The sequence below is a fragment of the Neovison vison genome, chromosome 11 (genome assembly GCF_020171115.1).
Source record: "Neovison vison isolate M4711 chromosome 11, ASM_NN_V1, whole genome shotgun sequence".
Classification (NCBI taxonomy): Eukaryota; Metazoa; Chordata; class Mammalia; order Carnivora; family Mustelidae; genus Neogale; species Neogale vison.
In genome coordinates, this window is record NC_058101.1 from 47418348 (window position 1) to 47435291 (window position 16944).

At 44.7% G+C, this 16944-nt stretch overlaps 1 protein-coding gene across 1 annotated transcript; it reads left to right on the forward strand.

Annotated features, from left to right (window-relative positions):
• Positions 1–3432: 3432 nt before the first annotated feature.
• Positions 3433–11690, forward strand: CCKAR (cholecystokinin A receptor). Its single transcript, XM_044224645.1, has 5 exons — positions 3433–3559; positions 4305–4556; positions 7548–7809; positions 9696–9823; positions 11158–11690. Exons 1-5 carry the CDS (start codon positions 3448–3450, stop codon positions 11688–11690), a joined length of 1287 nt encoding a protein of 428 aa, XP_044080580.1. The 5' UTR covers positions 3433–3447.
• Positions 11691–16944: the final 5254 nt, after the last annotated feature.

Sequence of the window (16944 nt, forward strand, 5' to 3'; positions counted from 1 at the left end):
GGGGAGCGCGGGAGACGGGAGACGCTGGGCTTATGCTGCCCGGGACTGTGTGCCTTGAAGGGGGGGGGCACTTAAACCATTTCAGCTCAATTTAGTAAATTATTATCAATTTGCCTGCAACTCTCTTTGATCCCAGGATAGGCTCCGAGGGGAGAAGGGCACTTCCATTCTTCCCAGTTTATTAATAATCTCCTGTCGCCCACGGCAGACTAAGGATTTCATGAGGGCAGGATTTCCACCAGCTTTGCTCATAGCTTATCTCCCCCCGGACCAAGCACACTGCCAGGCACCTAGAAACTCATGATAAATGTGTGCTGAGGAAAGCAATAACGACTAATACCCTGAAAAATGCATCCTTTCCGCTCTCGAAAACTCTAACGGCTCTCGTTGGAATTCCCTTTTCTGGGTTAATTATTATGTAACACGGGCTCAGAAACTCATGAGTGAAAAATCCAGAGCTGGCCAGGAAAAGAACCTATATAATAGGGTTATAAAAAGGTAGAATGAGCAATGAAAGATTGGTTCTGTCAATTTTTCACTCTGGATTCATTCACATTTCCCGAACACGTCCTTTACGCCCATCACTGTGCTCAAGTACTAGAGACACAGACCTTTTCGCCTGGCCATGATAACAGGGATAAATAGAGTATCCCTTAGCATTTACTTATCCACTAATAGTAAGTGTCCGGCACTATGTTCCAGGCATTGTTCTGAGTGCTTTCCATGTACTGCTTTGTTTATGGGTAGCACTGTGTTATCCCCATTTTAGAGATGAGTGAGTTGAGGCTCAGAAAGGGTAAGTAGTTTGTCTGTGTTCCACAGCTGGAGGGCCAGGCTTGGGTTCCTACAGCTTGATGCTTGTGTTCATGCTCTTAATGGGGTCCAGGGAGCTTCCTGAGAGAGGTGACCCTGAGATCACTGGCCTTGGAATCACCAGGGATGCAGGATAAGAAAAGCAGATTCCCAGGTCTGGGGCTGAAGGGTCAGAATCCCTGGGAGAAGAGCCTGGAAAACTCAGATTTTTTTTTTTTTTTTTGTACGAACCCAGGTGTTTCAGATGTGCACTGAAGTTCGTAAAGCACAGCACCCAAATGTGCCACACTCACTCCTGGGGAGTTCAGAGTATCGCTAGCACCCACCCTCATATACCCTGCCCGCCCCTCCCTGTCGCTTCCTGCCAACGTGGGACAGAAATGGAATAGAGAGGAAAGGAGGGACGGAGGGAGGGAACCTCAGGGAACCTCTCGTCTGGGGTGACGAGACTCAACAGGAGGCTCCCTCTACCACTAGGGATGTCTGCCCAGTTAGAGCCAATGAGCAGCTGGGAAGAGCAGGAGGGTGACATTTAGCTGTTCCCAGGGCTCAAAACCTGAACCTTCATCCCTTCCAGGACCAGGACTGGGCAGCACTGGGTCCCCTCCTAGTGGGCAGGGTCCACATTGGTCTGCACGTCGGAAAGATTCAAGATCTTTCAGATCTGACAGGACACGTGGCAGGAAGGGGGAGCAGAGAGGAGGGTCCTGGCAACAATGGGCTACATGCTCCTAGGATAACAAGGAAGGTTCCAAACTGCAGGAAGTGGAGGAAGGATGGGTATGCCAGGTCCCCCAGGGGGTATCCAGCACTGGTTCTCACCAGCAAATCACCAAGCCACTCTGAGTCTCAGTTTCCTCCTGCATAGGAGGAAATTAATAAGTATAATTTGTTGTTGTTGTTGTTTTTTAAGATTTTGAGATTTTATTTATTAGGACTCCTGGGTGGCTCAATCAGTTGGGTATCTGCCTTCAGCTCTGGTCATGATCCCAGGGTCCTGGGATCAAGTCCTGCCTTGGACGTCTTGCCAGTGAGAAGCCTGCTTCTCCCTCTGCCCACAGCTCTCCCTGCTTATGGATACACTCGCGCTCTCTCTCTCTCTCTCTCTCTGACAGATAAATAAGTAAATAAGTAAAAAATTCATCAGAGAGAGAGAGCATACAGGCAGGCAGAGGGAGAGGGAGATTTATTTGTCACTCTAGGTGCTACTCTATCTTCCCAGCCCACATCCTCAGCCTCCACAGCAAAAATGCCAGGTAGTTCATCTGCATTCAGCAAAGATGCAATGCGTAGCTCTGTCAACTGAGAGAGCTGTCAGTACACAGGGTTCCCAGAGATATCTAGCAAATGGACCCAATATTAGCCCTGTCATGTGGTGACACTGAGGGACTTTGGAGGGCGACAGAGCTACACAGAAAACCCAGACCCCCAGGCCAGTCTTCTTCTCTCATCTCACCTCTCACTGTTTGCCCCTCACTCACCCTTACTGTTACCTGTTCCCCAAAGGGGTCAAGCTCGTTCTCACCTCAGGGCCTTTGCACTTGCTATGTCTGCTGCCCAAAACACTATTCTTCCTGCCTGAAAGAAGCTTTCCCAAGATCTTCCCTAGGTTTCCTCCTCCTTGTCTTCCAAGTCTCAGATCATGGTCCTCTCCCTCAGAAGGCCTTTCTTGACCACCTCACCTAAATTAGTGACCCCAATCCATTCCTCTCCATTGCATCATCTGGCTTGCTTTTCTTCATGGTGCTCAACACTATCTGAAAGGATCTTGCTTATTATTCGCTTCTGTGTTTAGAGAACGCCTGGCAAATGGTTGACTCTCAATGAATATGTGCTGAATGAATGGACAAATGAATAAATGAATGAATGGAAGATCTGAACAACTTTTCTTATAATAAGCATCTGGAACCCTATATCCGAAAGCACCCCCTCTCCTTTCAGTTAACAAGGGCAGAGACCACGAGAAATAACACTGTGGTTGGTAACAACTTAACAACCAGCAGGCAGTTATATCTACACACATTGCTGGGCACGGTTCCAAAGCTAAAAAGGCACTAATTGCTTTTATATAAGGAGGTAGAAACGCAGTCCATCCATGCCCTTCAGTCCTGATGGTGTGCATTATCGTATCTGTTACCGTGTTGATTGTTCCTGTGTCACACAGCCAGTTTGGGCTTTATTCTGCACATGTCTGGGTTGGTGACAGGTTCCTATACAGAGGAGAGAGGTACCGGGGAAGCGTGTGTGTTTGTGTCTGTGCATATGTATCCGTGTGTGCTCAAGTGTGTCTAAGAGCAGTGACACTCTGGGAAGGGTTAACTCGCAGTCAAGCTCTCTGTGCTCAGGGCCCTAAGACTGGCCCAGGACTGGGAGGGGTGGGCTCGGAAGGTGGAGCAGGCTGGCTTGCCTGAGCTGCCTTTTCCAAGACAGGAGAGCAAGCGCTTGCCTGGCTGGACGGAGCGTGGTGAACTCGCGTCGCCTTTAGGAATGGCTGCAAAAGCCCACACCTGGAACTCCCTCCCTTCCTGCCCCCCCACGGCAGGTTGCATTCGGGAGGCTCTCCAGTCATTAGAGGAATGAGCCGAGGGTGAGCAATTCACCAGCTCACCAGCACTTCGAGAACAGCAGGCAAGGATGGATGTGGTCGACAGCCTTCTTGCGAATGGAAGCAACATCACTCCTCCCTGTGAGCTGGGAATCGAAAATGAGACGCTTTTCTGCTTGGATCAGCCCCATCCTTCTAAAGGTAGGTGCCAGACACTGTTATTTTAATTCAGGAAATGATGAAGGTGCGGGAGAAATCAACAAAGATGGGGCTGATAGAGAAAATTATAACAAAGTCCTCTTGAGACCAGGCTGGATAAAGTCATACGTTCACAAGTTTGGATAACAGATCAAAAAGCAGAACTGAGTCAAATATCCTAATTGTTCCCCGCGGGAGAGTTGAGATGGAGGTAGAGGGCATGGGGAAGGGGGGGAGGCAAAAACCCAGGGAGGAGGAGCTGAAGTGTCATAAGAAGGGGGTACAAGTGTCAAAGCTGGAACTTACCAGCGTCACAGAAAAGGTGCTGTCACAATCTAGCTGTCACCTTTTCTTGGGGGATATCCAGCGTGAAAAAGTGATTAAAGTGAAATCAAGCTTAGCAGCTGGGAAAAGAAAGCAACCAGTAGTCACTGGAGAAGCTTTGTTCTTAAGAAAAAGTGGTTCCCTTTGTGATTCTTTAACAAACCAACCTCTCTGAAGCAACGGGATCACTCTGTACGCTCCTCAGTTTGTTTCTGCAAAATATTGGTGATAGAGGAATAGTCGGGTTCAGTGATGTAGACCCTTGCAAAAACAAAAACAAAAACAAAAACAAAAACAAAAAACAAAAAAACACCACCAACAAAAATAACCTGCAGGTAATCACCGTTCATTTTGTGCGCTGAGGTTTTCACATTCTGCTCCCATAACCTCCATCCCTCCGTCTCGTTCCCGTTACTCTTTGCAGAGTGGCAGCCAGCCGTGCAGATTCTTCTGTACTCCTTGATATTCCTGCTCAGTGTCCTGGGGAATACGCTGGTCATTACGGTGCTGATTCGGAACAAGAGGATGAGAACGGTCACCAACATCTTTCTGCTCTCACTGGCGGTCAGCGACCTCATGCTCTGCCTCTTCTGCATGCCGTTCAACCTCATCCCCAACCTGCTCAAGGATTTCATCTTTGGGAGTGCTGTCTGCAAGACCACCACCTACTTCATGGGTGAGTTGCTCCTGGGGGCTGTTTCTGGAGCTCGCCCCAGACCTTCCCAACCCTCTGACAGCCTCAGCAGAGGTGTCCTGCTGAAGGCAAAGCAAAACAAAACAAAACAAAACAAACATCTGGCTGGGTGGGACGGTGTGCAAGGAGGCAGGTGCTGGCTTTAAGGTGGGTCGGTCCTCATGCGTCCCCAGAAGTCAGTCCCCAGTCGTCCATTTCAGAGGTCAGTTCCTCAGAGTGGAATAAGTTATTAATCAGCCATAGGAGAGGTTGGTTTTGCTGGCTTCTGCTAGAAAGCAAGAAGGATTCAAGCGACCCTGTCCTTTCCTGGAAGTCATTGGTCATAGTTTGAGTTCTGCCCGAGCCAAGTCATGGCTTTTGGGGGTGATGGGGGTGGTGGAGGAAGGTTTTCTGTTGTTGCTCTTGCTCTCCTAGGGCTCAGGGGCTATGTGAAAACCAGCTTTGTCCTAGAGGACAATTCATTTCCCAGCCTGATCCCCAGGGGCTGGGACCCTCTTGGGCAGAGAGAGAGAGAGAGAGACAGAGAGAGAGAACATGCCCTCTGGCACTAAATGAGGAGCTAATTTTGCTCCCAGAGCCTGTGGGTCATTAAGCTCACCCTGACTGGCTAAGACACGCAGCTCTCTGCTTCTGCCAATCAAAATGATGATGATGATAAATAAAAATCACAAGAGCTGATATTTGTGATGCAGCAGATGTACGAAGTGCTTTTACTCTCACTATCCCATCCCCCAGCCCACCCTGCCCCCCCCAAAAAAGTATGTATATATATATATATATATATATATATATATATATATATATATCACAGTTATTCTTTCCCGTCTCAACAAGGAGCAAAGAGAGGCACAGAGAAGTTAACCAGGTGCCCTGGGACACACAGGTGCTAAGCCACAGAGCTGAGATTTGAACCTAGATCAGGAGCCACCACAGTGGAGGATGAGGACAGGTGCTGCCACAGTTTGCCAGCAGCTGGTGCTTTCCTGAAGCCAAGCAAAGACATCTCTCTGCCCTCTTTGGCTGCCAGATTGCCCTGTGCCTTCTCCCTTCTGAGTATGAGCTGCAAGGGGGGAGGGTTGTTTTTTGTTCTGACCTCGGCCTTACAACATGGTCAGAGCTGAGTTGGGCTGGGGCCATCCTCAATGACTGGAAAGCTTTCAAAGCCTTGATTTCTCCCAATCGAGGCAGTGGGATCCAGCTCTGACAACAATGATGGATTACTGATCCCTGTGCCACAGACAAACAAACAAGAGAATGTCCATCCTCGTCCACGAATGAAAGGGATCATGCTTAAACAATGAAGCGGTAACAGTTACCAGCCTCTCCTCACGCTTTTGGCTTTCATTGCCCACCCATAGTATGATAATATTATTTAAGAATCTTAACTAGGGTCTGTGAAGGGAATCTTAAAATGAGGGCTGGTGTGATTGCACAACACTCTAAGTGTGCCAAAGGCCACAGTATTGCCTGCTTGAAAATGGTTAATTTTTGGTGATATTTCACTTCAAGAAAAAGAATAATAAATGCAAGAAAATTCTGAAGCTGTGTCCAATGCCATAATGGTTTTGTTGGATTTCTAAATCCAGGGATTTTGATTCTTCCCTTGATTTTGGGTTCTTTTCAATACTATTGCTAACAGTTAACACTCATTAAACTCCTTATAGCAGGCAAAAAAAAAAGAAAGAAAAGAAAAGAAGGAAGGAAGGGAGTAAGTGAGGGAGAAAGAGAGAGGGAGAAGGGTAGAAGGGAAGAAGGCAAAGAGGAAAAAACGAAAGAGTGCTTGCCTGATGGGGGTTTATAATAACAGTGAGCCCATTATACAGATTTGACTCCAGAGATGCTGGGGTACACTCTGTAATCTCAGTGTGATCAGTTCCTTGGGTAGAGTCCAGGAAAACACAGCCATCCTGTCTCAGAACATGAGTTTTCATTTAATGTTTTTTTGGGTTGTAGATTCCTTCAAATCTCTAAGAAATACTGTAGGTATCTCCCCTCCTAGAAGAAGAATATTTTTATGCACAGTTTCAGAGAATTTATTTATATCCATTAAAGGCTCCAGACTAAGAGCTTCTTCTCCCCAACTTAGATTAATCCTAAAGTCTAAGAAATCATGCTAAAGATAATCAGATTAACTGACAGAATCCATGGATGAATAGTTAGAGGGAATTCTAAGGCGGTAAGACATGATAATAAGTACACACAAACAAAATACACAAATGAAAGAAAATTAAGCTTTTTGACTATGCCTAAGCACATCACTATAAAGGAGCTGTTGTGATGTCTTTCTCACTGATGATGCATGTTCCTTATAGAAATACAGAAAAACAAACAGAATAAGAAGGAAAGTTCTAGTCCCCCCCACTGAGAGCAACCTTTAGTTATGGCGTGGAGCCCTCTCCCTTTATCCTTCCTTTACTGTGTGTTTTTTTTCAGTAGACTGCTTTTTCAAATTTATAATGGTTCATTCTTAAAACTGTCTGTACTAGAAACTCTGAGAGTTTTAATGCCTCCAGCTCAGACCCCTGTGACCTTTCAGGGTCACAGTCCTTAAGAATCTGGGCTATTAGGTCAATTTAACTCCAGGTTATGCTCAAAATGAGAGCTTCTCTCCAGGCGACTCAGAAACCTCTTGTGTAGGAGAGGAACGTATCTCCTCCCGTTGGTTATTAATTAATGAGCAACTTCAACCTGGGAAGGAGTTTGGTTGTAATCAAAGTTCAATAAACTTATCTAAAAACTGGCAATCAGATGTATTCGTAAGTACATTTCTTCAGCTGCCTTAAATCCTTTTTGAAATGAAGCTGGGAAAAAAATCACTTAAAAAAAAATAAATACAGGTACATGGTATTTCTTTACCCTCTGAGTGTTGTTCCTTGATAGCGAACCTGTGCCGAGCAGATATGCTTAAGCTAACATGCAAATAAACTTGGGATTTCAGAGCCATCATAACCGACTTCTCTGTTCCTTTCCCAGGCACCTCTGTGAGCGTATCCACCTTTAATCTGGTTGCCATATCTCTGGAAAGATACGGTGCGATTTGCAAACCCTTACAGTCCCGGGTCTGGCAGACCAAATCCCATGCTTTGAAGGTGATCGCCACGACCTGGTGCCTCTCCTTTACCATTATGACTCCGTACCCAATTTATAGCAACCTGGTGCCTTTTACCAAAAATAACAACCAGACAGCGAATATGTGCCGCTTCCTACTGCCAAATGACGTCATGCAGCAGTCCTGGTAAGGCGGTGTGATGTTTATTTGTGTAATGCAACTTGCTATCGTTTGCAGTGTTTGTAAAAATGGGAATATATTGTCCAGAGTGACTGGAGGAGGTATGTGTCCAGGAGACACGGATTATGAGAAGGATTATGTTAACTTCTTTTTAGGATAACAGTGATAGCAAACACTTAAGTGCTCCGTTTCAAAGGTCATGTACATATGAATCCAATTAATTCCCTCAAAACCAGGCCGGGTAGGTACTGTTATTGTCCCCATTTTGCAGATGATGAAACATGGAGATGAAACACAGAGACATGGAGAGGTAAGATGAGTTGCTCAAAGTCACAAAACTAGAAGATACAGAGCCTCTCTGCTGACCCGCTATGCAGAATACCTCTGGATGGTCTAGTGGGAAGGAGGGACTGAAGGGCTAGGATCTGAAGGGCTATGATTTTTCTAAGAACTGAAGATAAAGCAGAGAATGAGTCCCAAGTCTTGTGCATGTGTGTGTGTGTGTGTGTGTGTTTTTAGACTACAGCTGCAGTGCTGGCATAGAACACTTGACTAGAAATAAACAGGAGAGATTCTAAGACTTTCTTTGCTTACTAGCCAACTGACAATAGACAAGTTCAAGTGACATTACTGAGGTTCAGGTTCTTTATCTATGCAAGGATTTAATAATATAGTTTTTTTTTTAATCTACCTCATTGGGTGGCTGTAAGATTCAAAGGAGAGCATGTGTATGAAAATGTCATTATCTTTAAAAAATACAAACGCGGGGTATTATGTTTACTAATTCCAAGCATATTTTAGAATCAGGGAACTCGACATTCAAAAATAGCTCAAAATAGAGATAATCTCTTCTTTTTTTTTTTCATTTCAACCAAGTAACACACACACAAAGTTATGTTGTAAGTGAGAGAAACATTTCCAAGACTTGAAAAGGAATCTTATCAAAACATGTCCAATTGAAATGAGAAATGGCCCAGCCACTGTGAGCCTCTAACTATTTAATGGCCTAATCCTGTAACCTTACACATGCCAGACTGCAAAAATGATTTAGGGGCCAGACTCATAAAGGAGTCTGTGGGGCTTCAGGAATCAAACGTGTTTAGAGAAAGCACAGCTCTGCCCCACCACGCCCTAGAAGGAGCCCGCCACTGTGCCCATGGGGGAGAAATAGCCAGAAAACCCTATTATGCAAAACCTCAGAGGTCATCCATCATTCCTCCCTCTGCTTTGAATGGTTCTGTTGTTGTAAAGTCAACAAATAGTATATTGTGATGCTTAAGAGCACAGGTTCTAGAATCGTATTCCCTGGGTTCAAATCCCATCTTTGCCACTAGGTGTGTCTCTGGACAAAGGATTTAATCTCTGTAAATCTTAGTTTCCTCACATATAAAATAGGTATTATGATAACAGTACCTATCTCAAGGGTCACTATGGGAGTTAAATCTAATGTTACATACATATATATGAATTATTATTATATATATAATGCTTAGCCTAGTGGGTAGCACAGCAAGTCCTCGATGAATATAAGTTCTTATAAGTATTTATTTATGTTTTTGGTAAGCCTTACTGAGATTATTCACATACATTTTGTTGTTAATTTCTCATTGGTTTTACATGAAGGTTTGTTTCAAGCACAGAATCACACCAGCCTTTTCCAACTTAACTAGTTCTTCCTAAGAGAATTTATCTGAAGAGAGAGAAAGAGAGAGAGAAGTAAACAACTTCAAAAGACTGAACCTCCAGACATAGAATTTCCAAGGTTATGAAATATTAGTAATTAATGTGTTTGCTCAGACCAGTTAAAATGAAGATGAACCCTATTTATTCCACCCCATCTGAGTTTGAAATACTAGAGATGATGGTTATTGAATTTCTTTTCATTTTATTAGGCACACGTTCCTGTTACTCATTCTCTTTCTTATTCCTGGAATTGTGATGATGGTGGCGTATGGATTGATCTCTTTGGAACTTTACCAAGGAATAAAATTTGATGCTATCCAGAAGAAGTCTGCTAGGGGTAACTATCTCTTTGCTGTATGTTTATGCCAAAATACCACAAAAGCTTGTTTCCTATAACTTAAATAGATACGCTCAGAGTGTATGTTGAGGATATTTTAAAGTATCCTTAGGAGACTCTGTGTCATAAGGCACAGTCGCCAGACATAGTCTTCCTATTCCTTCATCTGTAAAATGGAGAAATTGTTCCTCTCAAAACAGTACTGAGTGGGACAAAATGACATAACAGACATATACCCAATTATTAGCTGAGGACCCTTGTGTCCCTTGCCATCTGCTCTGTTGCATTCTAATGGACTCCTGTTTCCACAACCGAAGGGAATTGTAACTCTAATCCCCCAAACTCTCTCCTCCCTTTCTTTGTCACAGTGCAGTTACAAAGCCCAGCTTCTTCCCACTCATTATAATCCACAAACCACTAAAATTTAGCCCTTTGTTGATATAACTTTTTGCCTTTCTCCGCTTTCACTCAGCTCTTCTACCAGAATTTACGTGTCTTGAGAGCTTCTTTGGCTTTGGTTGATTTTTGATCATTATCCAGGTTTCCCAGTAAAAGCATTCTGGAAGCTTACCAATCAAGCAGGAACCTTTCCCCTGAGAATGTGGGGAAAGAAAGAGTGTGAATATTCATTCTTTAGTAATTTTAATCCTTACAATTGATGTGCATAAAATATGTTTTTATTATACACTATGTATATGATAGATTATATATTATTGGTTTTTTTTTTTAAAAGATTTTACTTATTTATTTGGGAAAGAGAAAGCAAGGGGAGGGGCAGGGGGAGAGGGAAAGAATCTCAAGCAGACTCTGGTCTCAGTGCAGGGCCAAATGCGGGGAGCTGATCTCAAAACCCAGAGATCAAGACCTGAGCAGAGGGCACCTGTGTGGCTCAGTGGGTTAAAGCCTCTGCCTTCAGCTCAGGTCATGATCTCAGGATCCTGGGATCAAGCCTTGCATGGGGCTCTTTGCTCAGCAGGGAGTCTGCTTCCTCCTCTCTCTCTGCCTGCCTCTCTGCCTACTTGTGATCTCTGTCTGTCAAATAAGTAAAGAAAATCTTTAAAAAAAAAAAAAAAAACAAGACCTGAGCAGAAACCAAGAGTTGGAGGCTCAAGCGACTGAGCCACCCAGGCGCCTCACATTACTTTATTAGTTTTAAGCAACTTTCCCTTTGAAGGAGAGGAGTACTGTAGATCAGTACCTAAGGATAGCAGAACAGGCCCAAGGATGCCTTCTCCCTGCTTCAGTTCCAGTTTGGTTTGATCCCCTTGATAGAGGGGGGGGGTCTGTCCCTCGTGATCCGCCCCGACAATAAGCGATGTCACTTGCCGCTCTAGACAGGAAGCCGAGCACCGGCAGCAGCGGCAGGTATGAGGACAGCGATGGGTGTTACCTGCAGAAGGCCAAGCCCCGCAGGAAGCTGGAGCTCCAGCAGCTGTCCACACCCAGCAGCGGCAGGGTCAACCGCATCAGGAGCAGCAGCTCCACGGCCAACCTCATGGCCAAGAAGCGGGTGATCCGCATGCTCATGGTCATCGTGGTCCTCTTCTTCCTGTGCTGGATGCCCATCTTCAGCGCCAACGCCTGGCGGGCCTATGACACGGCTTCGGCCGAGCGCCGCCTCTCCGGGACCCCCATTTCCTTCATCCTCCTGCTGTCCTACACCTCCTCCTGCGTCAACCCCATCATCTACTGCTTCATGAACAAACGGTTCCGCCTCGGCTTCATGGCCACCTTCCCCTGCTGCCCCAACCCCGGTCCCCCAGGAGCGAGGGGAGAGGTGGGAGAGGAGGAGGAAGGCAGGACCATGGGGGCCTCTCTGTCCCGGTATTCCTACAGCCACAGGAGCGCCTCGGCGCCGCCCCCCTGAGCCGGACCCGCCTCCCGCGCCACGGGAAGGAGTGGGCAGGGGTGGGGAGATGAGAAGGAAGATTCCATTACCAGTGGGAACTGTTCATGGTCTGCTTTTCATCCTTCATTCTGGTTCCAGGGAGATGCCGGCGGAGTAGGGCTGTGACTTCGTTTCTGGGCAATTCAAGGCAGGAAATGCTTAGTAACACCCACCATCAGAAACACCTCAACAGGCCAGTCACAGGAGTCCAACAGGGCCCACACTGCAAAAGGCAATGCCAAACACATGGTCCAGATGGAGATGTGGACCCTACTTAAGCTTTAGAAGTTTCTAGAACATCCAAGGTGGGTTCTCACTCCCCCTAGTGACACAGCTCTATGCTCGACTTCATCTGTGGATGAAGTGTGGAGCTTGCTTTGCCCCTGGAGTGAGTCTATCATGTATATACTGTAACCACCCCTCTCATCATGACCACAAAAAGGCAACATGAACCAAACCCTCTTCTGGTCATTTTTCTGAAGCAAGACAACAGTCTGACTTTTTCTTTTGAGGTTGGTGAAGGCCATTATGGTGTCATCAAAACAGCATAAGGAATGTTGTTTTGATGAATTGGGAATTTGTGTTTCTAAAAAGAAAACAGATGTGTGGCAAATAGCTGAGTGGAATGCTGTCTTCCCATAGTGAACATTAAGAGCTAGTAGGCATACAGAATTTTTTTTCTACTTTAATGACCTATATCACTTAACTCCACCTTTATATGGCGATATGGAACGCCATGGCCTCTTTGCCTCAATTTCTCATACTCATCTGGCACTGCCTCTTTCCCAGAAAGACTCCAAGTACAAAGGAGAGTTGTAACCTCTGTGTACTTGTCCAAGGGTGGAAACGGAAACATGTGTAGTCAGTCCCAGAAGAAAAACTGACATACTTGGATTCCATTCGCAAATAGCTTTGAAGGTTAAAGTTGTCTGTCCCATTAAATTCAATCTATGTATTTGTCAGTAATTGTATTAATTTTATGTATATGTATAAACCAAACATGTAAGTATGTTCTTTACATATAAATATATTCTCCAGTGTGTTTAAAAAAGAAAAAACAGTGAATGGATGTTGGAATTCGGTAATTGTTATTTTACATTCCTTCACAACAGCTATATTTCCATGTGAAATTTTCCTTACAAAATTAAGGTTGAAATATCTCTTCTCCAATTTAGAAATTTCAATTAAAATAAGACATGAGCTATAAATTTAGATAGTAGGAAGTGCATTTCTAGAATAGGATTTATCAATGTGCTCTGCTCACCACTTCTGTCTTTTTCTTTCTTTTTTTCAGGACAACATTGTCTTGACCACTTAAATACTTTAACACAGGCATTTTTGACACAAACAAGTGCGCATGTTAGTGTAGGAATAAAAAAGGAAAGAAGGAGAGAAGGAAGGAAGGAAGAAAGGGAGGGAGGGAGGGAGGGAGGAAAGAGGGAGGGAGGGAGGAAGGGAGGAAGTTCATAGTGTCCATACCTCCAAGCAACTGACAAGTGAGCTTTTCTTTTCCTGGCTATCATGCAACTATGACTATCCATTGTGCCAGGCCTGATGTTCTTCTGGATGCACAAAGGTTAGTGATTTCAATCATGAAAAAAAAAAAAAAAAAACTGGTGTGGAAAGGAGAAAGGGGAAGACATTGGCAAGAAGGGATCATGAATAGGGGAAGGGATGTTGTGTAACTCACCCTTTGATTTTTTGGGTGGGATGGCCATGTGCTAATAGACGAAAAATAATTGAGGACCTGACCATTAATTATAGGGGACTTTTCAAGCCAGGTGTTAGTTTTTCTCAGGCTACAGTGTAATGTTAGCATTTATAACCAGTCATCTCAAATATTTCAAGGTAAAAATTCAACTGATTAAAGCACATACTGCTAAATGATCAAAGGAATAAGACATGAAATTGTCTCCATTATTTAAGTAAATTCTACAAAATCTACAATTTTCCTTCCAGAAGCAGTCGTCTTCCCCTTTGGCAGTGTTAACTTATACATAAAGATAAATTAGGTCCTCCCCCCATGACTGCGGACTTCTGGAAGTTCCAAAGTTGTGTTAGCCTTCATACAGGACTGCCAGATTTAGCAAATAACAATATGGGCTGCCCAGTTGAATTCTAGTTCCAAATAAACAACAAATAATTTTTTTAAAGCAGGAGTATGCCCCATGCACTAACATACATCCTGTATTTTATCTGGCAACACTACTTTAAAATAATTTTAAAGGTACATAAAAATAGAAATAAGATTTCCTGGATACAGGACAATAATATACCTTCGTTCACTAAAATTCATTGCATGGTCTTTCATATAATGGAAGCTCATTTTAGAAAGAAGAAAAATGCTATTAACTTTCAGAATCTGGGTCTGACCTTTGGGAATGGTACTATCAACAGACTGATTTTACTCAAGAAACATTTTTATTAACATAAAGCTATTCTAGTACTTTGTTGACTCAACTGCCTTTATCTCATGCTGCAATGGATTACTAATTTGATTTTGAACTACAGGGGCCTATTACAGTGAAGAAAACTGATTCACCAAGTTCCTCATGTTTTCTAGTGTTTTCGGGTAGCTTCCACACATTACCAGTGCGGTCAATCACAAATGTGTCCTTGATGTTTACTTTACCCATGTGTCCCCGTGGCTTCTGGTGCCCCGGTTACTGTGGTAATTTCGCAAGATAAACTGTAGTGGTGAATGAGCAATGCATGTATCCATATGTTGGTCTCACATGTTTGCGTATGCTTAACATGTATCTCCTCCATTCAGTTAAAATGTAATCGTGAGGCATGTGACAGTAGCTGTTGAACTGCCCGCCTCCACTGTAATTCCTTCCAGTGTTTTGCCCAGCACTCTGCATACTGAGAGTGCTCAATAAATGTTGTGACTGGTTTCTGCTCTGCTTCTTATGCTTTGGGGGGCACTCTTTCCATCTACAGCAGTGATTCTCAACAAGGGGGCGCGTTCTTGGGGGAGTACCCAGAACTTCTAGAGGGCTTGTCCCAACACCCAAGAGCTGGCTTTGTGAGTACCTGCTGCCATCTCTCCCTTCCCTGTGCTCTCTTCCTGGGTGTGTGTGTGTGCAGGAGTGCATGTGTGTGTGTGTGTGTGTCTGGGTGTATGCTTGTGCAAATGGAGATGTTATTAATGGGAGGATGTTGTGTCTGTGAATTGTGATAGACACTGATTGTTTAAGAAGGGCTGGGCAGGGGCACCTGGGTGGCTCAGTGGGTTAAGCCTCTGCCTTCAGCTCAGGTCATGAACTCAGGGTCCTGGGATCAAGACCCGCATCAGACTCTCTGCTCAGGGAGCCTGTTTCCCCCTTTCTCTCTGCCTGCCTCTCTGCCTACTTGTGATCTCTCTCTGTCAAACAAATAAATAAAATCTTAAAAAAAAAAAAAAAAGGAGGGGAGCTGGGCAAAGGACATCTAAAGTGGTCAAAAGTCATAGAAACAGAAAGTAGAAAGGTGGTTACCATGGGCTGGGGGAGCGAGCAAGGAGGGGGAGTTCGTGTTTAGCAAGTATGGAGTTTTCGTGTTGCAAGATGAAAAGTTCTAGAGATCTGTTGCCCAACGATGTGAAAATACTTAACAGTCCTGAACAGTACACTTAAAAATGGTTAAGATGGTAAATTTAACATTATATGTTTTTTAGCTAAATAGAAAAGTGGGGGAGGGGTTGGTCTATCATATTCCCCAATTTTGCTCTTCTCTGCCCTCATTCTCATTAAGGAGAATGGCAAAGAACATCACAACAATCCTAATCCATGCTGAAGTGCCGTGCAGACTGCTTAGGGCTGTAAATATTATTAAAGCCCACTTGGTGTCCTTAAGCTTTTCCTTCCTATCCATTGTTCCCCTGTATGTCCCCTCTGACAGCATCTCTGCTCCATCCCTCTGCTTCCTTGACATGGATGTGTCTGGCCCTTCTAGCTTCTTAGCCACCCTCGAGTGGACTATCGATTCCAAATTTCCTAAACCAGCTCCCTCAGCAAAGGGCCAGCTGCATCTCACACAGCTTCTCTTAAAGCCCAGCCTGGGAGAAATCCTAGCTCCTTCTTGCCCAGGAAGAGAGTTCAGATGAGCACAAATTATCCAGCAGCCATAGCATATACAGGTGCTCTTCAGGGTTTGGGGGATGAATGAATGAGTGAACAAACGAATATACTTGAATGGAGTTGTTCCTCAAGGCTAGTTCTCTCCTGGCCACTTGGGAGCGGGGCGGCAGGGGGAGCTTCTTGCACCGAGTATGCGGTGGTCTTGACAAGGGACAATGCTGATGGCAGCCACACTGTGTTTCTAGTCCTCCACGATGTACATGAAATCCAGCTGATCCTGCATTCAGGTTCACTGACCATAAATGCCTCCTCTGTGGGCAAAGAAGATATACTCTGGACCACAAGCCAGAATCCTGTGTCCCTATTATAGCCGTCTTGCTTGCTCTATGTGTGGCTCCAGAAAAGTCACACGACCTCTCTGGGTATCAGTTCCTTCATGTGCAAAATGGCAGGTTGTCGATCCCTGTCTGATACTGTGTGACTCGGTGGCTCGCAATTTGCTATGTCCTCTTCTTAGCCCACACCTGCCCTTTAATTTCATTCACTTCCCATTGACTGCAATTAGAGAAGCTCCTTGACACCCAAGCACATGACCACCTCTGAGGAAGCCTTGACCTCTGGAACATCTCTGACGGAAGGCTGCCAGAGAAAGAAAGAACAGGGTCCAGGGAGACATCTGCAAACCTTCAGCCCCTTCTAGGCCACAGCTTCCCACAGCTTCCCACGTGTAGCTGTGGGCAGCTAGTCCCTGCAACATCAGCCCCGTTGCCATTGAAGTACAGGCATAAAAAACCACCCCTGATTCTTGGTTCTTTCCACAGTTTGGCAACTGTGGCCATTGCTGCTATGAACATTGGGATACAGATGGCCCTTCTTTTCACTACTTATGAATCTTTGGGGTAAATACTCAATAGTACCCTTCAACAGATGAATGGTTAAAGAAGATATGGTCCATATATACAATGGAGTATTATGCCTCCGTTAGAAAGGATGAATACCCAACTTTTGTATCAACATGGACAGGACTGGGAGAGATTATGCTGAGTAAAATAAGTCAAGCAGAGAGAGGCAATTATCATATGGTTTCCCTTACTTGTGGATCATAAGGAATAACATGGAGGACATGGGGAGAAGGAGAGGAGAAGTGAGTTGGAGGAAATCAGAGGGGGAGA

Excerpts from the sequence above, each read along its gene's own strand:
- CCKAR (XM_044224645.1), top strand. The coding sequence starts at position 3,448 with ATGGATGTGGTCGACAGCCTTCTTGCGAATGGAAGCAACATCACTCCT. Across the intron at positions 3,560-4,304 it reads TCAGCCCCATCCTTCTAAAG|AGTGGCAGCCAGCCGTGCAG; the intron begins GTAGGTGCCAGA and ends TACTCTTTGCAG. Across the intron at positions 4,557-7,547 it reads GACCACCACCTACTTCATGG|GCACCTCTGTGAGCGTATCC; the intron begins GTGAGTTGCTCC and ends TTCCTTTCCCAG.